Genomic DNA, 23499 nt, shown 5'->3' on the forward strand with positions numbered 1-23499 from the left:
GAAATGTATTTTGCGCCACAACGTATACCTAGGAAATCTAAGCACCAACTTGCCCAAGAAGAAGTTATTTTGCAATGTCTTCTTCTGTCCCTTTTCAAGAAATGTGTTTTGCGCCACAACGTATACCTAGGAAATTTGCTAAGCCCGTTCGTCGCAACACTGCCGCCATCACCACCCTACTTCCAGCTTTCACGTCAAGGTATTTATATATACCTGTGAAATCTCCGTGGAGAGGAAAAAAACCTATTCCCCGCCTCCTTCCTTCTTCAGATACGATAGGGCTCAGTGACAGCAGCATTAATTGGCCACTCGGCGTAGTTTGCTTCGCCTAGATCATCCACCTGCATTTTATTGCTTTCATTACTTTGCCTCTTTGTAATGATGGCACGACCTACTCCTGTACCTGGAGCAACATTAGCCCAATTAGCAAAGTCTTATTCAGCACACGCGCACACCTACGTGTTGTCGACTTGTACATTAATGTTGCACTTAGGCAAGCTCCAGGCATCGAGGAAGTCCCGAAATACTGTTTTGGTTTACATACTATCACGCTACGATGATCCTTCGTTATAAATGCGATGAAAGACGGGAGCGGAAAACATGCAGTTGCCTGCACAAGGGAACCGATCCAAGGTGAAGCGCGCCACGTTACATGCCAACGGATGAAGAATACAGACTGTCCCCGCTTTCCGACATTGTGTTCCCGACTCCGAGGTAATAGGCCTCATTGTGCGAGTGCGGCCTGTTCATTGCTGCCTCGTTCAGCCAACGATCGACCCCACAATACCTGGCGTACGTTACCTTACCTTACTCCTATTATACGAGAAGTACCGGAACTATGCACACATATACACCGGCGGCTTCGTCCTATACACAACAGCTCTATCGCGGCTGTCGTCATTCCAGCAAAAGCCACCATTATCAAGTTCAAAACGTCTCACTTGACAACGTCGAGGGCATCGGAACTCGCAGCGCTTGGAGTCGCACTACACTTTATTAATGACGAACCAAAAGCCAACTAGTCTGTTTTCTGCGTCTCGAAGACGGCGCTGCAGTGTACACTGTCTGCCTTAAGGCGCGGTCTGCAAGAACATTTGGTACTCTGGATTACAGAGGCCATACACGAGCTGACTGAGAAAGTCATTTTTCAGTGGCTGCCAAGTCACTGTGGTATTATCGGCAATGAACGTACTGATAAAGCTGCTCGTTTAGCTCACGTAGAAGACCGATGCCTATCAATCCCGCTGTCTAGGACAGATGCTGCAAGGATGCGCCACATGCTTGCAGGCCAATGCATTACGTCAGAGTGGAATGAACCACATTTTATGCATGCCCGTTTATACACCCTGGATCTAACCTTAATTCATCGACTTCAACCAAGACTTCTCCGAAACGACACGACCCTTTTGTGCAGGCTATAGTTGCGCGTTGCGTTTACCAATGCGTACGCGTTCCGCATATAGGGATGGCAGGCACCGCAGCCTCGGCCCGTTGCGGCGATGAGGAAACAATTCGTCACGTTCTGCGCCAGTGCCCGCAGTACAGTGTGCAGGGACAATCGCTTTTCGTCATGCTCAACCAGTTGAACAACCAGCCTCTGCCGGAGGAAAGAATTTTACGACATAGACGGAGACTTAAGGCTAAACCCCATGAGCGCGATTTTGTGCGCCACAGCGACGAGCGACGGCTTCGAGCGACGGATCGGGCCGTCGCGTGAACAGATCGCTCGGTCTTGTCGCACGATCGCTCGGTTCTGCAAATCTAGAAATCGTCGCTCGTCGCCCGGAAGTGCTATGAGCGACTAGCCAATAGTGCGAAGCCGGAACTGGATGTACATAACTCAAGTACTTCCGATTGTCGCACGGAACGAGCAAACGATTGAATTTTTATATGTGCAAGGATAAGAACCTACTGCAAGACTTTCAGAAATACTTTATGCTGCTTTTTACAGTAAAACACATCAACTTAAGTTAATAAAGCACGCGTCACGCTAGTTTCGGCGCCTATATTGCTGCCCTCATACCAGCAACACTGGGGAGACGTCGCTCGAAGTCGTCGCTCGCATGGGGTACAACTTGTAGGCGACGAGCGAATCCGACAGTCATCTCCATCGCGTCGCTTGTCGCTGTCGCGTGCAAGATCGCTTGCATGGGGTTTATACTTTAACATCATACCAGAAGGCCGTCCAAGCGCCACTGGGCTTCTTGAGATCCACAGGCATATGTGAACGCCTATAATTGGAACGCTCTTCCTTGCTCTTTCTAACCTCCATTTCCCCCACCCCAGTGCAGGGTAGCAAACCGGAAACTCGCATCTGGTTAACCTCTTTTTTGCCTTTCTTCTGTCTCTCCCTCTGGCCTGCTAAACAGTACGGGGGTCTTAATAGTGGCACGTTTTCCTTTTTGTTCACCTTTTGATGTATGTTGACATTATACCTTGGCCCTGGAATGTCTGACGCTCCGAGGTTCTCGAAGTTCATATATATTTTTGACCACGGGACAATTCTACAGCGTTGCGTCTTTAGCTCATTTGCGAAAATTGAAGAAATGCGACGATTTGCGATCTGACACACTACAAGCAAGGCAAGGCGTGGGCACTCACAGGACGTAGCAGATGACGCCGACGCTCCACATGTCGGTGGCAGGGCTGACCGGCTCGTAGCTGACGACCTCGGGGGCCACAAACTCTGGCGTGCCAAACATCACGCGGAGGCTAGAGTTTGGCTCATAGAGCTGCGCCAGGCCGAAGTCGATCAGCTTGATCTGCGCAGAATGGATACGCCGACACGTCAGCGCTGCCTGCCTCAGAAGCGAGCGGCATTCAGGCATAGTTGGTTGTTACCGTTGGGATGTAATTGATATCATAGCACGTGCCAGAGCATTTTATTGAATTCTGTGACAATCACGTTTCGACAGCTCGGAACTGAGCATACGAATGAAATAACAGCGAATTCTACAGGTCCAGTTGCTGTACATTTCCTTCCTTTTCTTTTTTTTTTGAGCTCCGCAGAAAAAAGACGAAGGTCCTTCATACCGGTTCTATACAAAGTGCATGTTTAGTTAGGGGATTTGAAACAAGCAACTTCATGTTATATCCTAATAACGCACATACATTCATGAGCGCACACGCACACACACGCACGCACGCACGCACGCAACGTTGATTACTGATATGAGAGAATGACACCATCCGCATAAGAAAAGGCTGTCAATGAACATCTGACTTAGTTGAATACAACTTAGGACCGGGACCTTCAAGGAGACTTCAAGTACGTTACAGAAAGCTAAGCAGTGTAAACCACAAGGAAGAGCAACAGACGTTGCCATAAGCGTCAACATAAGCATGGAATGTGGATTTACAAGTCACTCTTGCAGTCCGCAAAGGATGTATGAAACAGATACGCATAACTCGTTAAAAATTGTTATATGCTTACAGGAATAAGACCAATCGTTGTCTATCAGAAGGACGGAATAAAAGGTGTAACTCTAGAAAAAAAAAAGAAAGAAAGAAAGAAAGAGAAATATGCAATACAACATACAACATACAGCTGCTTAAAAACTAAATTTTTGGGTTTTCCATGCCGAAAGCACAATGCGATTACGAGAGACGCCGTAGTGTGGGGCTCCGCATTAATTTTGACCACACGTGTTCTTTGACGTGCGCCCAATGCGCGGCACACGGGCGCTTTTGCATTTCGCCCTCGTCGAAGTGCGGCCGCCGTGGCTGATTCCGCGCCCCGGGCTTAGCAGTGCAAGGCCAGAGCCACTACGCCACCAGGGCGGGTGGTACAGCCGCTAATTATCGTTCCTTTCTTTAGCCGCCTGTATATGTAACAAAGAGCTCAATGTATAAATGGGCTTCACCGGTCTTTGCATCTGTCGCCGCTATTGTTAGTGAGGCCGCTGCTCACCAACCACCGTTAGAGTAACTAGAAAAAAACATCTGGTGACTCTTGACATGGTGAGTAAAATAACACGTAAACAAAAGCCAGGGCAAAGGTTCCCAATAGACCTTGGAAAGGGTTAGAGCACCTCGCTTCCATCGAGGAGCATAGGGTCACCGTACCCAAGATAAGGAAACCTTTATACACGGAAAGTTTACAGCTGCTGGCTAGTGCACCGACAGCAACCTTAAAGCTGATGGACCGCAATATGATATTCGAAATTATGCAAATGTGCGTGGCGTTGCGGCCTCTCATAAGCATGCAACAAATCGCGCGGTGAAACAATTAAAACCGAAAATTCAGTTTTCATTTAAGCCCATGCAAAGCAGCAGCACGATGCCATTGCGCAAGCGCTCCGTCACGTGCCTTTTTTCATATTTCGCGGGCTTTATTTGCAGCCCCGAAAAAAGGACTACGTGAGACGTATCGTAAAGGAAACAACTCGATCGGTGGTTTTTGAAGGTGCTCTACAAATCTCCGTATCATACTTGGGGTCCTCAGCCAATAAATAAAGATACGGGTAATTAAATTTAATTAATTAGTGAGTTATAGGGAAAAGAAAATATTGTCTGAGTTACCATAGGCTATTGCGAGTAGTGCGCGTTCGGTTCAATTCGCTTCCGACGCACCTTTCATTTTTAAATTCTTGGCTTGAGTTATGTGGGACACCCTGTATAAAGGGTAATGTCGACGAATGCTATCGCTGAGTGTTCCTCATCAAGAGGCGACAAGATTAACTGGTACACGTAATCGACAGTGGGATCAACCTGATGGCGAGCCGTCATCTTCAACCTCTCGCACATCCAGACAATGGCACTCATGCTGAACCGTGGCGAACGGTAACATATTGCCTGAAAAGGCGCACTGCATGCCTGTGCCATTGTTGAAACATAAACAATCTGTGAATATTTTCTCTCATCATTGCGAACGATGCTCCTGTACACAGAGGCGGAGCATAGTCATGCCGTACTGATCGAGTCAAACCCTGGTCCTCAAAGGCGCTTGTGTCCGCACCTTGTGTCCGACCTGGCTCTGGCAGAGGATGTTCTCGGGCTTAAGGTCGAGGTGGATGACGTGTCTGCTGTGCATGTAGGCCATGCCTGCGCAGATCTGCCTCAGGAACAGGACGCAGTCCCACTCCGTGAGCACGAAGTCGTCGGCTATAACCCGTTCGAAGAGCTCTCCACCGGACACGCTGCAACAAAATTGAGAATGTGCTCGTCCTCCAGCCTTTCTGCCAGATATGCCATACTTTTGCTCAACGGCCACCTCTTCCAATTATAGCAACTTGAGGGCTCGGCGTCGTCGACGTATCGCCAAGGGGTCAACACCACTGCACCAATGTCACGCTTTCCGGTAATGCGGTCGTAATATGTGGATGATTTACAAAGGAATATTTCTGCTCACTAGAGCTAATTTATGTTAACCTGGAATCGAATGTACGGCATAAATTACGCTATATTAAGCCAAAATACGCGCTCAGTAAAGAGTAACAGTATAACAACCTTCTCAGTCATAGCAGTGCTAGCTTTGTACGTAAACTCCAGAGACAGAGAGGGAGAAAAGAATTTAAGGAACATATTTTAACCAGATCATTTAACAAATTTAACCAGATATTAAGGTACACCGCGGAAGGAGAACAAGGAAATAGAAAGGTGTCATGACCTACGTCCCTTTATATCCATTAAAATTAAATTGAATTTCTTTTTCTAAGTATTCCAACAAATACCAAGATCTACGTAGGAATTTCGCCCGTGTCCAGGAGTGAAGCAACAGGACCGTATATTTTTTGCAAACAAGTTATGCTTCCAATATCACGTTTGTTATAATCAGCGAACGTACTTTAAAAGGCGTTCAGTAATTTGATGTATTTTTCCTCAACGCAGGTATGCGAAACGTTGTTGTACAACAGGCAAATGTATAATAACTTGCAAACAGGTTATAGCCCATTGCCGTGAAGCATGACTTGAAACTCGATTGTATTCACGCGTGACTACACTGTAATATCGGGGATGCGGAAAGCTGCTTTGCAGATGCTTAACTTTCTCCAAAGGTGTGACCTTCTCAATGGGCTGATAATAAGAGCGCCCAAATGGAGCCTTGTTTCTAAAACGGACATGAATGCATAATTCGCGAAGGTAATTTAACACACACTACAGCTACGCAGCACCTGTTAATGAAATGACACAGGCCAGCGAACTTGCGTCACAAAATCCAGCCATAGAAATTAAATTGCCGTTTCTTGAAACGACATTAAGGAAGCTCCAAAGAAAACAGTTCTCGGTATAGGCCAGTTCATTTGCGCCTCTCTCTAAGCAAAAAAATGAAGCAGCATTATGCAGTCGCGAAGCAGCCAAGGACACACCTGAGTCTTACTTTAATCAAATTTTCGAAAACGAAGACCAGGTCACGGAAAGGTGAACAGCAGAGACGAAGAAGGATATTTCTTAAGCTTTGCTGAAACGCTCGGCACAGTGAAAGCCAACGACAATGGAGTTCATTGCTGCTGATTTCGAAATAGACGAATTGCGCCTAGCAGCATTTTACAGCGACACTTGTTAAAGAGACTCACCAGCTACATTCGAGGTGACGCCGTAGACACTTTTTGTAGTAGTTTTCCGAAAAAAAAAAGCAATAATCGTGTCATGCCTACGAAAAAACTTTGAAAACGTTTACCATTGTAAAAAATTGATGTAGTCTCCTTATCCGGAATCAAACCTGAGGTTTCCAGAAATTGTATCGCGAACCAACAGCGCCACCAGTGAGGACATTTACTTCTGTTTTTGCTGATCTGTGTCGCGCTGAGAAGAGCGTAGCCCCACAAGGAGGTGGCTACGCTTCGTGCTACGGTGCACGATACGACAATAAGCCGGCATTACGGTTAGAGTAGGCTTCATTGGTTGGCTCGAGCAATGCTGCGGTTATGAAAAACGCCGCAGTGGGTGGCTTTGGATTCATTTCGGCCACCTGGCTTCCTGTAAGCTGCACCCGATGCGCGGTGCACGAGCGCTTCCTGCCCATAGTAGTGCGGCTGCCGTGGCCGCCAATCGAACTAGTGACTTCCTGCTCAGTATAGCAAAACAACGTCATAGCTGCTAAGAACCATGGCGGCAAAACCTTATTTTTTATTAACGCCAAGCCGCCCCTGTCGTGCCGCCACTTGGTTAGTCAAATCATTACATCGCTCTCATTGTTTCACGGCGAAGCTGTTTGTGCAGCTATATGCGGTGTAAAACGTCCACGCAAGACGTAGTTGTCGCTTCTGTTTGGAACGGAAGCTGTTCACTCATTATGCCCGAAAACTAACCACGGCAAGGCGTCTTTGGCGGGAAAGCAATTTTTGGCTGCAACAAGGATCGCGTGGTGGCAGAATTGTATCGGCGTGGCATCTTTCTGTCCTCTCCGCCGTCCTCACATCCTATCATTTTACTCCCACTGCTGACTGCCGTTCAGGTGCCAGCAGCTAAAGTTAGTTACGCTGCGGTCCCCCAGCAGTTTCCTTTCCTTTCCGCATATCATAATAAACAACCAATTACTACTACTGCACTATGGGCGTAGGCATGACATTAGGCGGTGGCAAGGGGAAGCTATACTGGAATTTGCGCTGTGATTATGCAATGTCACTAAGGTCTACGGGGATTTAATGTTGTTAAAGATTATGGGGTTTTACGTGCCAAAACCACTTCCTGATTAGGAGGCACGCCGTAGAGGGGGGCTCCGGAAATTTGGACCACCTGGGGTTCCTTAACGTGCACCTAAATCTAAGTACACGGGTGTTTTTTCGCATTTCGCCCCCATCGAAATGAGGCCGCCGTGGCCGGGATACGATCCCGCGACCTCGTGCTTAGCAGCCTAACACCACAGCCACTAAGCAACCACGGCGGGTTTTAATATTGTTCATGCGGTCTACGATCACATGAACAATGTTTATTAATATTTGAACAATATTTGTGAGCATACGTTCAGAAATGAGAAAAAAACATTTTTAAAGGCAAGGTGAAATTACTATGTTCACGCGCGGTACACTATATATCCAGCGATATGAGGCACTGTATTAGTACTTGTCTAACTGACTGCCGAAAAATAAATAGCGTAGTTACGAAGAGGCAACTCCATTCCATCTTGAGTGGAGCAGCGAGAGACCGCAGAGAGTGCGGGGCCCCATTCAGTATCCTAGCGTCAGCAACGGCGCGAGGTAAGGTAGATAGTAAAACTGGTACATGTAATCGCAGCTGACGCTGCCTCCAGCTACACCTTGCCATGTGGTGAAATCAGCGAAGAACCTTTTTGTTGCGTTAAATATTATGGCTGACATTCTATAGAAGATGTAACACGTACTAGAATCTTCTGTGTTAGACTATAGTGGTTGCAAGCAGGTAAGGGGAGCGAGGAGGGGGCGCGCGATGATAAATAAACAGTACACGAGCCACGTTGTGCCTGCGTCCATGTGACATTGGTGCAGTCAATTTCGCCCACCACAGCCCGGCGGAGGCCAGTCAGGCCAACAGCACTCGCAGCGGCGCAAGAGGCGCTCTGCGCCGGCGATCGACAAACAGAGGGCACCAGTTTTACGCCTTGCGATTCACTGCGCGTATGCAGCTCGCCGTGAAGGCTAAGCAGGCTAAACTTGGAACATGCACGATTGCCGCCTCTAGAGTTACAACGGCATGAAACGCGTTTTCGACTTATTTTCGGCATGGCTTCGGCCAGCGTCATGCAATCGTGCTACGACCATGGTATTATCGTGGCCAAAATGCGCACTGTGTGGGTGTTTGCCTCGACCAGCAAGCGCGTCACTTGGAGCACATTTAGGCAAGGAGAATGGAGCAGTGATTGTGCATCAGTGTGCAATACTTGACGCTCTACGTAGTAAGTACACCAATTTCAACACAAACCGTGCATTTTAAGGAACTTCAAATGAGCCTTAAAGAAAAGTGCAATTAAATCCTTTGGTGTATAGGCTATCTGAGCTTAATTAATGATGTAGCGCTAAATATAAGAAAAGCGAAAAACCACTTCGAGCATCGCATAACGCTCCTCTTTACGCAACGACACCTATCACGTAGTTTTTTTGTTTTTTTGTTTCAGAACTACGAAAAAGCCAGCAATATACTGGATGTCCCTTCGTCCTTGAGTGCCTGGATTATAGCGCTACCGAGCTGGATTTATAAAATGTAGAATCACATGCTTATATGCGTGTATCGAACGGAAATGGAATAACGCTTGTTGTGAGAGGACAGATAATGGACGGCGGTTAGAAAGGAATCATTGCCAATTTTGTTATAAGACTGTCCGCAGTTTATATATATTATGCGAAGGATGTGGGATTGTTCCCCACCTGCGGCAAATTGTTTTTTCATCCACTTTCAATTTCATGAGTTTCTGATTTCTTTATTTCAATTAGTAAGCACAAGTAATTTCCCCTGTGTTGTCCTTGGTGTCTGTTTGTTGGCTTCTTATGCTACGATTAATGTATATATATATATATATATATATCGTTATGAGTATTCCGCCTCTCATTCCTCGTATATTTCATCTCCATTTTCATCTGTCAGCATTCCTCTTGTCCCCCTTTTCCCTATAATGGGCAATTTTAATCTGTTGCGTTCCCCGCAACAAATTGGTTGGGATAGCTGATCCTCTTGTTTGGGCAACCTCAACGGGGAGCATCGAAAATCTAGCTCCCTGCCCCTTCCTCGCAATTCCTAGATCCACATTTGATACGCGAGTCGCAGCACTCGATTACGCCACGCGAGCAAGTCTGAACATATGGCAAAAAAAAAAAAAAGTAAGAAGCTCCAGCTGCTAGGTAGAGCTGGAAGGCCCCTAGCGTGCTCCACTAGTGTGATCCGGCTATTACGGTCGAAGAAGATGGACGAAGTGCGAAGTTGCGCGGGCGGATCACTGGAACCGATTCGAGGCAACACAGGACAAAGGCAACGCGTGAGCGAAACGAAAGAGGGAAAAAAGGAGTGGTACGCACTATTCGGTGACGAGGATGACCTCCCGTGGCTTTTCGTAGGCGTCCAGCAGCCGCAGGAGCCGCGGGTGTCCCCGGAGCAGGTTCAAGATGGCCAGCTCGTGACGCATCCTGTCGCGCTCGGCGGCGCGCGTGCAGCGAACCAGCTTGGCCGCCGCGGCGGTGCCGTCCGCGAGTCGCGTGCACCGGTGCACCACGCCGAAGCGACCCCTGCAGGGGGGGGGGCGAGAGAAGGCGCCGCCATGTAGCGCGGCCATCGCGGGAAGCACGCGCATCGAGAGGCGACCGCGCAAAGCGCAGACCGGCCAGGAGGCACCTGGTCTACCTAAACTTAAGTACACGGGTGTTTTCGCATTTGGCCCCATCGAAATGCGGCCGCCGTGGCCGGGATTCGGTCCCGCGATCATCGCTCAGCGTAGTCGCATGAAGACAACTAAAGTAAACAATTATCTGGCGGTCGTAACTCCTTACTTTTGATTGAATCCGTTAAGAAACGATGAAACCACCCGCACCACCAGAATTCGGACAATCATTCACAAGCAAAACAACACAACGCGCGAGGGGGTGCATATTGTAAAAGGTGGACGTTACGAGCGTGCCTTTCTGCACACTTCAAACGTCTCATTGAATTGCATGTGATAGCGGCGTCAATGCCCCCTTTGATGGCGGTCGCTGAAGAAACGGGGCTTATTAACGACAGTTATTTTCTTTCCTCACTACGTGTATATAAAATCGATTAGGAATGTTATTTTTCTTGAATGAATCAAGCTGTCATCGGCCTAAATTAAAAAAAAAAAAAAAAACTTACTTTCTCAATGTTTGTTCCCTTCGCGCATAGTCGCGCTTCAATCGTCGCTCCCACAACCACCCTTGCTGACGTCGGTGATAACTGATTCTGAACCGCTTTTCGACAGAAGCTTCGCGACTTATTTGGACCGGCCTTGTAGAAGATGTGTTGCGCGTACATAGGAATTGTACCATACCTAAAGAGATATGACGTGACATTGACGGATTATCTCTGCCGTTGCATCTTTGATTCAAACAAGTCCTTCAATGTCACGTCATATCTCTTATGTTGCGCATGCGCAGGAATCGTACCATGCCCCCATCTTCTACTTCTATAAATCAGTTGGTAGCTGGCGCTCTGTGTGTCTGCGTGGTACTCCCTTGCATTTGTCTTTCTAGAGCCCTAGAGTAATGTTTTCCAAATCGCACTAACTTGCCCAATAAGAAGTTTTATTAAGATATTTCCGCCGCTAGAACTTGTAAATTGCAATATGCGCCATAAGATAATTAGTTTAAACTTAATAAGTGAAATTTTTGTTTAGTCGATTATGAATTTCAAATTTTTGCGCATGTCCGCATCTTCGAATAGAGTAATTCATGGACTAGAACTGTGCTATCTGCCACAGGCAATTCTTTAAAAAAAATTTTTAATGCTCGCTGAAACATTCGGTACACATGTATTGCGTTCTCTTGTCCAGTCGGCTTCTCGTTCTTTCCCTCTGCTCTCATTTCATATTAATTTCCGACGTACATTCAGCGCGGTGTCGTCTGGTATAGACGCGTCCATTTCCCACTACGCGATTGCTATAATACTCTACTCTACTCTGCTATAATATCATTCAAATCCGTAACATGGGGCCTCCACACTTCAGTCGCTAACGACATGCAACACATATAGGTAAGCTTAACAGCGCGGTTGTCGCATGGAGGGAAATGCATGGGACGTCGGACGACACCAGGCCGTCAGAAGGTGCCATTTGAATTGTTTCGTACTAATGTTACGATAAAACCTGGTGCTACAGTGTCTACATGTGTTGCTAATATGGTGCTCTTCCGTCAGCATGGGAATGATGGGAAGTACATGCATTTGCCAAAACATCGTCCTTCCGGTTTTAAATGACATTGTACATGCTGACATTAACGTTTATAAAGCTGTTTATCGTCGCAAATTCGAGTTAAAGCAACAGTTAATTTCTGCCGTTAGATGATCTTCGCAACATGATAAACTAAAACAACTATGCAGAATGAACACGCACACACACACAATATATATATATATATATATATATATATATTCATTGGCATCCTTGCCCTACATACAGGTATATGGGACTCCGCCTTCCTTTTGCCCTGCATCGTAGCCAATAAGGCAGCTGTAAATCTGCCAAAGCGCTTACAAAAAGTCAATCAAAGTCACAACTGCCCCTTTCGGTTTGACGTATCTGAGACACACCGGCCAGCCGGTCTGCTGTCTACAGTATCAGTGTAGAACTGCGATTTTCTTGGAAACCCTGATGAATAACGGTCCCCCCCCACCGGTCGAAACTGCTGAAATAAAATACTTGTTCTGTTTACCTTGTGGCATCGCTCAAGTGCTTTACGTTTGGAACGTAGCCTGAATAATTTCTCTATTATATGTATATATTCTAAAGGTGCTTATTTGGCAGAGCTCGGAGCAGCGCAACGTCAACGGTCAGGCCAGTGACAGCTTCCAAGCACGAGGGCCGTTGCCGAGTCAGAGCGCTCGACCGACTAGCGTCCCTCTCTCCGTATATATATATATATATATATATATATATATATATATATATATACGGAGAGAACATAAACCTTGATTTCCGTTTTTTAACATTGAATGTGCCTGTATATATATATATATGTGTGTTACTAGTCAGACGTTCATTTGAAGACACGCACTATGAAAAGTGTCGCGATTTATTGAGGCGCCGGCAATGAGGCAACAAGATTACTTGCGAATGTAAAATATTTTCTCCGCTGAAGAAAGGTTGAGGTTAGTCAGAACGCAAACTACACATTGTTCCCATTACTAACTCTACGGTCGGACGATTACCGCGCGCCCGATCTCCCTCGAATAACCTTCGCATGAAACTCTGTGGGAATGGCGTCCGCTGAGGCTGCCGCTCTAAAAAGCCACAGGCGCCCCCCACTGTGTCGCTGGACAGCGTTTACGGAGCACGCGCTCGACATGCAGCCAAAGGGCTGACGAAGGAAACCGACGCGCGTCCAGAGATCCTCGCTGCGTTCACAGGAAAGTCTGGAACCGAGTACACAGTCACAACCTTGGCGTTAAAGAAGTGGGTTTCGAACGCCAAGAACCCCTCGAGAGCACCAACGCCATCGCACAGTCACTGGTCCTGCTAGGGCGATTTGACTTCGCAATTTGCTGGGTATAAGTTCCGTTAATATAGCGACAGCGCTTGCCAACCTCCACGCTTGACTTCACGTCATCACGTGCCGTAGTAACCGAGCGGCAATATCGTTCTGCTGCTCAGCACGAGGTCAGCAACGGCCGCATTCAAGCGGAATGCAAGGCAGGATTTATGCTAACGCGAATGCGTGCGACCCAAAACATTAGAAGTGACTCTCACTGTAACAACCACGTTGCTACGCATTATGCTGGAAAAAAAAGTCAATTGGAAGAATGCACGATGGTCAATCACTCGCGCCTCTTGGTGACGTGAGGGCTTTTACCACATCACGGCCACATTGTCTAAGCTTTCAGTTTAGGTAAAAGGAGCTTCCCTGTGAATATGTTGCATTGAACTACACGGCCGTGCTTAATCGTGCGAAAGTCAAGGCTGATGAAAGAGTGCAGAAAAATAGTGCTTATAAAAGAAACCTTAGTAACACTTAGCCGTGAGCAGGCGCGTTTTGACTACTGCAAAACAAGAAAGAAAGAAGAAAGAAAGAAGAAAGAAAGAAAGAAATTTTTGCTGTATTTCTTTAGGCGAGTCAAACTTGCGTCACCCTTCTATCCCCATTTGACACATTCACGTTACCTAGCAAGTAAATTGTAAATTGAAAATATGATAAACGACGACAGTAGAGCGAACAGAAGTGACAAGTGTCAGACAGTGTAGACAGTTATTTTTTCCTTGTTGTTGTTTCATTTTGCGTTAATATGAAGGTATCCACTAAAACAGGCTTAAAGACCTTAAAGGGAGAATTCTTGTATTACGCACCACATTCACAGAAGAGGAAACTACGAATCTGGAGGTATGTTTAAGTTATTGAACCAGAAAATCCTGAAGAATTTGAGTTAGTGTTGGTACATGCGCCACTTGCCATTATATTCTGATTCTGGCGTTCTAAAGTTGTTTTGTTTTCGTTTATTTGGGTATTTTGCAAGCTTTGCACGATGTGCACCTCAGTGAGAGCTCAAAGGCGGCCAGTGGGAGCAGCGGTTCCGTGGCCACTCCTCTTTGATGCGATGATTTGCTTAAAAGCAGACTTTTACAGATAAACGATCTTCATTAATCACGTCCTTGATTCGTGCGTGTCGGAAGGTGTGCGATTCGTGGCGGAAAATAACACCGCGATGGCGGCGCCTATTTATGAAGTTACAGCGCAGACTCGAGTCAAACTTCAGGAAGTTTACAGCAGAGGCAGCTTGATGTAGTTCTAAAGTGAGCACATGGCACTGATCTTTTTTTAAACATCAGGAAGGCAGTTTGCTAGGTCAGTGTCACCCCGATTAAATATTTTTCCTACAGCTTAAAGTGCGCTTCGAACGCATAGTGAGCCTTTGAGGTCGGCAGGCGCACGACATTTTGAGATCCGCCGTGGTTACCCTGCCGTGCCTCTCCGCGTCACGTTTGCCGTGGTCATTGCTCCAGCGTCCGAAATTGCCCAACTGCTAGGCGTGCCGTTGAAACGCCAAACTGTCCAGACTGCTTGTAACGTTATATGCGAAGCACGCATCAGGTTCAGCGTGACATTCGTCCAGCCAGAGGAACGCGAAAGAAAACAGGATCAGCTTTGAAGGCAACGACCCGTTATAGGCTCGTAATGTTCGGTGCAGCAGAAAAAACTTATCGCACACGAAAAAACACTTTCGCAGTGTAACGCAATGTGGCAAAAAAATGCCCTCTATCTTCTCCCAATTCATTCGGCGACCAAGAGCTTACGCGAGTCGTCACTAGCGGCCGATGATGAAATAATCTCGAGCTGATCGCGGTATAGGCTAGAATGCTTTCCAGATGCACTTTAGTCGTCTGGAGCGCATAGCGCCCTGATCACTGCAGTCAACGTGTACTGTTAGTGAACAAAGCAAGCTCCACTTGCTGAGCGTTTCGCAGCATCGCATTTGAACATGAATGCACAGACGGGTAACACTCGCGGAAACCCTTTCTCGTGATTCGGTCGATTCAAATATCGAAAAAGCGCGGAGTGATACAGACCTGCCCACCGATTCGTGCACGTGGTAGTTTTGGCTGAACTCCTCTCCTGGCCGCATCGTAACAGGAAGGCCTGGTGGCTCCGTGATCTCTGCAAATCAGGTGAACGAAGACATGCGTATAAGCAGGATGAACGATTCGGTGCAACTTCACGGCGCTTTGCGAACTTGCGGCAATCATTTGCGGAGCACGTGTATCCCCTGCGCCTGTTAGTACACAAAACACCAGTTCGTACACAAAGCATCCCATAAATCACGACGCCATGTGCTTCCAGCTTGCCAGGCGCCAAACGCTATAGTGATGTATACATGGTGATGCGTGAGCGGAAGCGCAATCAGAGAGGCTGCAGCGCTGCTAACCATTATGACTCCCAGGACAGTGTTAATCATTATTCAGACTTTCGCACGCTCCCTGTCGCATGAAAGTAGTTCCGGGAGCACCTTCGCGCAAAAGCAGCCGTAATGCTACAGAACCGCAAAAGCACGCACACTATCACCCATGTTGCTCGTTATCATCAGTATAGGCCCAATCATATCGAAGATAAAAAAAAGAAAAAACATGTGCAAGTTTGGGGAGCACCAGGGTTGTGTGAAAATTTGTGCAGGTAAAGTGAAGAAAGCCTTTATACAGGCACATTCAATGTTAAAAAACGCAATTTCAAGGTTTATGTTCTGGAACTGAATTGAATTCTGGGGTTTTACGTGCCAAAACCACAATTTGTTTATGAGGCACGCCGTCCTGGGGGACTCCGGATTAATTTTAACCACCAGGAGATCTTTAACGTGCCCCCAATGCAGCAGACACGGGCGTTCTTGCATTTCGCCTCCGTCGAAATGCGGCTGCCGCGGCTGGGATTTGATCGTGCGACCTCGCGCTTAGCAGCGCAACACCATAACCTCTAGGCCACCGCAACGGGTCTATGTTCTGGAGATACGTTTCGAAAGAAGGCGACTCTTTCGTTGAAGATGATGTCCTTTCTGGGGGAATATCAGGGTGTCTTCGATTTTTTTTTATTATTGCTTCTGAAGGCGTCACTCGCCACCAGTTGTCCGAAGAATCTATTTAGGTCAATAAAGCATCACATGTGAAGCTTTTGAAGGATTTTTGGGGCGAATCGAGAAAGGAGAGTGCATGCTTGGGTAGCACAGTCCCGGACGCCCCACAATGGCAACACACGCCCACACATAACACCATCGCTGACGAGAGAGTTTTCGGTCAAAGAAATTAGTACCACTTTTACATTAAGCAGCATACTCAGAGAAGCTTCAAGAAACTTTGTTCTCTCCCCCAAATTGAGATGAACTCTCAAATTTCGCTTTGAATCCGCTGACGTCAATAAGGAAATGCGCCAGAGTAGCTGCGTCACATTCCAAACGAAGTGTGTCAAGAAGCGTTCTATTCATGACAGAACCATTGGATCCGGTACATAGACTAATGACAGAACTATGAATGGTAGCAAGGGCTTTTACCTTCTGCAAGCACGTAGATAAAAAAAAGAAAGAAAGAACGTATACCTGCAAAGTTCGCGAACATGACGGCCAGACTATACGTACACGCCTTCTCGTTCTGTTCTTAATTTACATGTTCAATCAGGACTCAATCCCAGTCAGGAGGCTAACTACTTCCTTTTGTCCTGCTTCGTAGGCAATATATCTGTATTGCCTAATAAATAAACTGCAAAAAGCTAGCGTGAACTGCTTTCGAAGAATATTGTGCAAAAATGCAACCAGTCAAGCGAGACACGACAACAGCGCTTAGCTCGTGCCTCTCGCTCGTGTGATCGTGACGCGACATACTATTGTCCTGTGGGAAGAGTTACGTCGGTGAAACCGGAAGGTGTGTAAGCAACCGATGCCGAGACTATGCCTTGAACATAAAGAATGAAAGCATGCATTTGACGGAGCACGCGAACCATTGCGATTGTGACGCATTGTTTCGAAAAGCAAACATTCTTTGCAAAAGCTCAGAGGCAGTGAATCTCGGAGTGCGAAACTCGGACTGCTTAGCAGAAAGGTTCGTGAGATTGGTAAACATCTAATGACAATAAGTGTAAAAGCAAGGTTATAAGTTGTATAGACGAACAATATTTCAGTGATAGGACCGCGCACTGACTTCAGCATCAGTACTTTTTAAGTCAGCGCTGTGATGCTGAATGCCCTTACTCGAGTTTTATTTAGCAACTGTCCCACTGAGGCACCCTTTTGGCAGGGAATTCTGTTTAAGGGACTCCATCCTATTAGCAAAGAACGGCAACGAGCAGCGAAAGAACAGAAAAGCACTACTTGCACTGAACTATATGCAGTTAAAACTGCAGCGCGATTTCCAGATTTACGTGTCGTCTTGTGCCCCGTCTGGTAGCGCAGCTTGTTGCCCTTCCATAACGAAACCTTCTCAAAGAAAGTAATTTCCTTCCCAGCAAGTGCTTGGGTTACTAAAGGGACCTGAGAACGTGCGCGTGCAGTTGAAGACTCGTTACTGAAGTGATAATTACGACCATTACCTTAGAGTAACCTCTCCCCGCTGAATTTCTCTAAAAAGGCGCAATAACAGCAACGCTACATGTATCTGAAGCGTTTCGCTGAGCTCTCCCTTCAATACTTCTCATGCACCGGCGCGCTTTTAATATCTGCATGCTTTCTTGGACGTGGTGCCAGCGTGCGTTGCAATCTTACTAAGAGGCAATCTTAACACTGATACTTAAAACGTGCGATAGAGTAGACTGTGCTTTAACTAGCCCATAGGCAAATGCAATTAACGTGTGTTGTGCACGAAGATGCAGTCTTCGTGTTTCGAAATGTTACAACCGTTTCGTAGCAAACGATATAATAGGGAACAGCGCTTTGCTTGCGCCATTTTTGTCCCTCTACAGTACTGCACATTCACTAACGTAGCTAGCTGTCCCGCTTGCATAACGCACACACTAAGGAGATGTTAACCTCGCCGTAACGTGCTGCGCTGAGTAATGTGTTTCAGTTGCTCGGGACGGCATTGCGACGCGTACTTTTTTCTGAGCGCTGCACATTTCGACCTTTATTTTACAGATCTATACAATACGGCAGAAGCAAATCTAATTCGCTTAGCTTTCGACCCAACAACGATGCCGAGCGCAATTTCACCGACGTTCTGCGCTTGAGATGTCAAGGAGGCAAAAAGCAGAGCGACGCACCTGGCATCGACGGATAACGCCACTGAAATGCGACACGTGAGCACCGGCATCTTAGCGATGAGGCAGCGCTGCTCGCATGGTACGACAACTTCGCAAATAAATCGAGCAGACCTGCACGTCTGCAACTGCACCTGTAGTGTCACATTGTGCAAAATGATCATTCTGTGTTCAGTATAAATAAAAGGGGCTTGCGAGTCCATACAGGTAACACACAGACGGTCATTTTTTTTAAAATGACACGCTCTCTCAAATGTCACACGCAAAGCTGAACTTTAGCAATCGACTACGTACCTACACAAACCCGCCTTTTCACAATAAGCTGGCAGACTATTAGGCCAGCATAAGGTTTCATACAAAGACGACAGAAAAAAATACGCGTTCTTCTTTCTGTCGTCCTTGTGTAACGTTATGCTGGCCGACCCAGTCAATATCCACCAACTAGCCCAGCAAAATACCATTTAGGCTGACAGAACATGTACGACCTCCATAGCACCGAACTGCTTCCCACATCAGCACATGTGGGCGGCTGCAAAGAATGGTCATCGACTTCGTGACCGAGTATGACGCTGCTGCTCAGCGTCTGAAAGAAAACGGAAGTAACACACATTCGAGCAATTACTTTAGCGGCGCGCAAGCGGCAGGTCGTCACGCAGGTTGCAATCATTGCCATCTGCACGCAGTCGTCCCCATACTTGGAACAGGTTACGTTGTTTGTAATTTGTAGTCGTCTGAAATGGCTTAACTACCCGCCGTGGTTGCTCAGTGGCTATGGTGTTAGGCTGCTGAGCACGAGGTCGCGGGATCGAATCCCGGCCGCGGCGGCCGCATTTCGATGGGGGCGAAATGCGAAAACACCCGTGTACTTAGATTTAGGTGCACGTTAAGGAACCTGTAAGGTCGTTGTGAATGTTCGGCTTGGTGAAGCCCATATGTGCATTATTTTCGTTGCTTAAGTGCGTGCTTCCCCGACGTCTCTGAGGCCCACTCTGTTTTTGTGTATGTGTTTCATGGCAATGTTGTGCTGTTGGCTCGCACCCTGGCCGCTTCCAGAGAGCGCCTGCTTTGGGAAGGCGGTGGCCGGACGCTGTTCGGCGAAAAAGGGACCGGCAGGGGTTCTCGCGCACTGGCTCTGGCGAGGGCCATAAATCGCGCAGCGAGCCGCTGTAGCGGCATCTGGAGAAGGGAGTAATTGGGGAGTGTTTTGCCTCGGGCCGAGGCGCCGCGGGGGGCTCGAGCGGCGGCCACCGCCGGTGCGAGTTACGCAGCCCGGGGACATGGTCCCGCGGCTGGCTGGGGGGTGCTAATGGGCGCGGCTGAGCGGGGAGTGTGAGCTGAGGCCTGAGAGACGACGGACCGTTCTCGTCAGGTGCCCGATCGGAGCGACGGACTGCTCCGAGGCCTTGCTCAGCCGCATTCGTAAATGTGAAGCGGTTTTCCTTGTTTGCTTGTAACTCCTTGTACTCCATATACTCCGTGTAACCGTTACTATCTGCCTGTAAATAAATCAGTTCGAATGATTGACATCAAGCATTGTTAGTGCCGAGATACCGAAGCAGAGAGCAGGGAATCGGCTCAGGAAGAGCCGAGAGCGAACAACAACCACAAAGAAGGAAGAACCCGGCGGAAGAAGAAAAGAAGAAGAACTTTACTGAACCCCAGGTGGTCAAAATTTCCGGAGTCCTCCACTACGGCGTGCCTCATAATCAGAAAGTGGTTTTGGCACGTAAAACGCCATAATTTAATTTTTTTAATGGCTTAACAATCGTCCGAAAAGTTTTTCTACAGACAATGCGAAACTGGAAAGTGTCGCTGAAATCGTTGAAACGCCATTGAAATCATAGGACTACCTTCCCTCATGGACTTGGTACACCTAGTCCTAGGTAGCGATGAGTACGTGCAAGAGATCACTTGGATTATTTGGAGATATTTAAGAAAGACAGCAGTACAAGACACAGTCTGTCCTTGTCTTTTTGTCGCTACTTAGAAATCCAGTATGATACTAAGTTGGCCGAATTACTGCCTGGGAGCCTGAGTAGGGCAACATCAGTATGGACTTCAGGACAAAAAGACATGAGTTATTTATACAGAGACAAAAAAAAAAAAACAGTGGGCATAACGGGAATATTTTTTCTATGTTCTGCATACCTATAATCAAGCACAAGCTCAAAAAAGAGTGAGTAGGTAGTCGACCTCCACCACTCACTACCGTCAGCCATTGTTTTTCCGCTATCAGCAAAGGCTCGCTAACAATCGAGGTTTTTTTTTTCTGTGGCTAAAAACAACACCCTTATCATCAAAACAGGCTTCAAAAAGTCCTGTTTCCTTTCTCAAAACTTCTGCTGCTATGATCAAACTCACGCTCTAGTAAAGACGCTTGAATAGATGTCCAGTGCCGAATTCTTTGTTCTAAAGCAGACAGGTTGCTTGGCTACGTCACGCTCGTTGATATTTGTTTTCTTCGACAATAAGCGCCCTGGATAAAATATAACGAAGGCCATGAAAGCAAAACCGCGTAGAAAACTTGGCAGTAAAGCACGAGGCGCCAAAACGTGATGAAAAAGAAAAGAACCTTGACTACAGTGACTCTGATTCCCATAACACAATTGCTGCAGAAAATAAGTCCCCGATTCGATAATATGTTTTCAGACTCCCACGTGACCTTGAGAAGAAAGCACTGTAAGAGGTTGTCCCAGAATTTGCTGGAGCCACAAGCGATGACACACATTGCACACGGCCCCAGCTTTCTTATAATTGAAACTCCGCTTACATTATGCACCTGCCACTCACCAATTCAAAAGAAATCACCGATTCCATAATATGTTTTCAGACTCCCACGTGACGCATCTAGAGAACGTAGACAGTAAGCTTCTACACATGTGGGAAGCTAAGGCAGGGTTGCAACGGAGATGGAAAAAACAAAAACACAACCGGACGCTTCGTAGAAAGATAGCCAAATTGAACAGGGACATAGAAAAGTACGCCCAGCAGCTATGCAAACAACAGTGGGAGGAAAAATGCAACAACATGGACAGTCAGATAGGAATGGCAAAAACGTGGAACATCCTTCGATATTTGTTAGACCCGGACGGGACAAAGTCGGCACATAAGCAAAATATAAATCGGCTAATACAAACGTACCGAGGGACAGAGCAGGACTTCCTCAAGGAAATCGAGAAAAGGTACATCTCGCAAGCGCTGCCCGTCATACACCCTGACTACACAGGGCAGGTAAATGACGAATTAGACAGCAAAATCGGCGAGTCAGAGGTCAGGGCAGCCCTGCAGAAACTCAATACCAAGTCGGCACCCGGACTAGACGGTGTAACGAATAAAACGCTAAGGAATTTGGACGATGAGTCTATAGCTAAGTTAACCGAATATATTAACGAATGCTGGGAGGCAGGGCAGATTCCGCAGCAATGGAAGACGGCACAAATCGTGTTAATACCTAAACCGGGCAAGCGACTGCAAATTGAGAACTTGAGACCCATATCTCTCACTTCTTGCGTGGGGAAACTCATGGAGCACGTGGTCCTAGCGAGGATAACCACCTACCTCGAAGACTGCGACGCGCTCCCGCCCACGATGATAGGATTCAGGAGAAACCTCTCAGCGCAGGACGCTCTGTTACAACTAAAACATCAGATCATAGACGATTCGGGCAGATCGACAAAGGCAATTCTCGGGTTGGACCTAAAAAAGGCCTTCGATAACGTAACACATGCAACGATACTAGATAGAGTAGGCGAATTAGGACTGGGAAAACGCACGTACGATTATGTACGCAATTTTTTAACTGGTAGAAAGGCGAAGATCACGATAGCGGACCTAGTTTCGGAGGATATCGAGATAGGCAGCGCAGGTACGCCACAGGGCTCGGTCTTATCACCGATGCTATTCAATCTGGCCCTAATCGGGCTGCCAGTCAAGCTGCAAGAAATCGAGGGTCTAAATCATACCTTATACGCAGACGATATCACCCTATGGGTGAGAAACGGAAGTGACGGGCAGATAGAACAAACGCTTCAAACAGCGGTGGAAACAATCGAAAAATATCTAGAGCGGACAGGGCTAACATGCTCGGCAGAGAAATCGGAGCTGTTACTGTACAGACCGACTCGCAGAGGTCGCAAACCAGGCAACTACAGGGAAGAGCTCACCCATAGAGAGGAGATACAGTTAAAGACGGCCGATGGGAAACCCATACCCAAGGTCGATAGGATCAGGGTATTGGGGCTCCTCATTGAAGCCAAGGGCAACAACGGAGAAACCCTCAGAAGACTGGAGGGTACTGTAGCGCAAATCATGAGGCTAATCAGGAGGATAACAAATAAACATAGCGGGATGAAAGAGGAAAACACGATCAGATTAATACAGGCCTTCGTAATAAGTAGAATAGTGTACGTAGCACCGTACTTAAAATGGCAGGTCGCGGAAAAGATCAAACTAGAATGCCTCATTCGGAAAATATACAAACTAGCCATAGGACTACCGATCAGCACCAGCACGGACAAGTTGCTGCAATTAGGCCTACACAACACTTTAGACGAGCTCATTGAAGCGCAACGTACGGCACAATATGAACGCCTCTCTAAGACTAGAGCAGGCAGACACATCCTAGAGAGATTAGGCATACGTTACCACACACAGCATGGTGTCAAGGTGGACATCCCGAGAGATACGAAGGAAAGATTGGTAATACCTCCCTTACCAAAGAACATGCACCCAGAACACAATAAGGACAGAAGAAAGAACAGAGCGAAGCAAATACAGAAGAAATTCGGCAGCGACAAGGACGCAGTGTTCGTAGACGCGGCTCGATACAGTCGCAGACGGGGGTTTACGGCAGCCGTAATCGATAGGGAGAAACGGTGCAAGACGTGCGCGACGATACGCACCACAAGTAACGAGATAGCTGAAGAAGTAGCCATAGCACTCGCAGCAGCTCAGACTAACGCAGCCGTGATAGTCAGCGACTCTCAGACGGCAATAAGAAACTTTGCCAACGGCCGAATCTCCCCGGAGGCACTACGAATTCTTCTTGCAGGAGGCCAAAATTACAAAAGAAAGATATACATCACCTGGACACCCGCTCACACCCTCGCGGAGGACGGCAACAACGAGGCGGCACACGACGCGGCTCGAGGGCTTACGGACCGAGCCGCAGTCGCAAGTGACGCCCCGACACCCTCCGGACGTGACGGTG

General features: G+C 47.3%; 1 protein-coding gene across 6 annotated transcripts in view; it reads right to left on the minus strand.

Moving 5' to 3' along the window:
• LOC126545261 (myosin light chain kinase, smooth muscle-like) overlaps window positions 1–23499 on the minus strand; it is a 263214-nt gene that overhangs the window by 7451 nt on the left and 232264 nt on the right. For all 6 annotated transcript variants that reach the window (XM_050193041.3, XM_055061326.2, XM_055061328.2 and 3 more), the window contains 4 exons: window positions 15131–15218; window positions 9927–10133; window positions 4958–5138; window positions 2602–2762 (listed from right to left, as the gene is read on the minus strand). In XM_050193041.3, coding sequence (XP_050048998.2) covers window positions 2602–2762; window positions 4958–5138; window positions 9927–10133; window positions 15131–15218 — 637 coding nt within the window. The remainder of the gene's footprint in view (window positions 1–2601; window positions 2763–4957; window positions 5139–9926; window positions 10134–15130; window positions 15219–23499) is intronic.

This window comes from Dermacentor andersoni, chromosome 1, assembly GCF_023375885.2.
Source record: "Dermacentor andersoni chromosome 1, qqDerAnde1_hic_scaffold, whole genome shotgun sequence".
NCBI classification, from domain to species: domain Eukaryota; kingdom Metazoa; phylum Arthropoda; class Arachnida; order Ixodida; family Ixodidae; genus Dermacentor; species Dermacentor andersoni.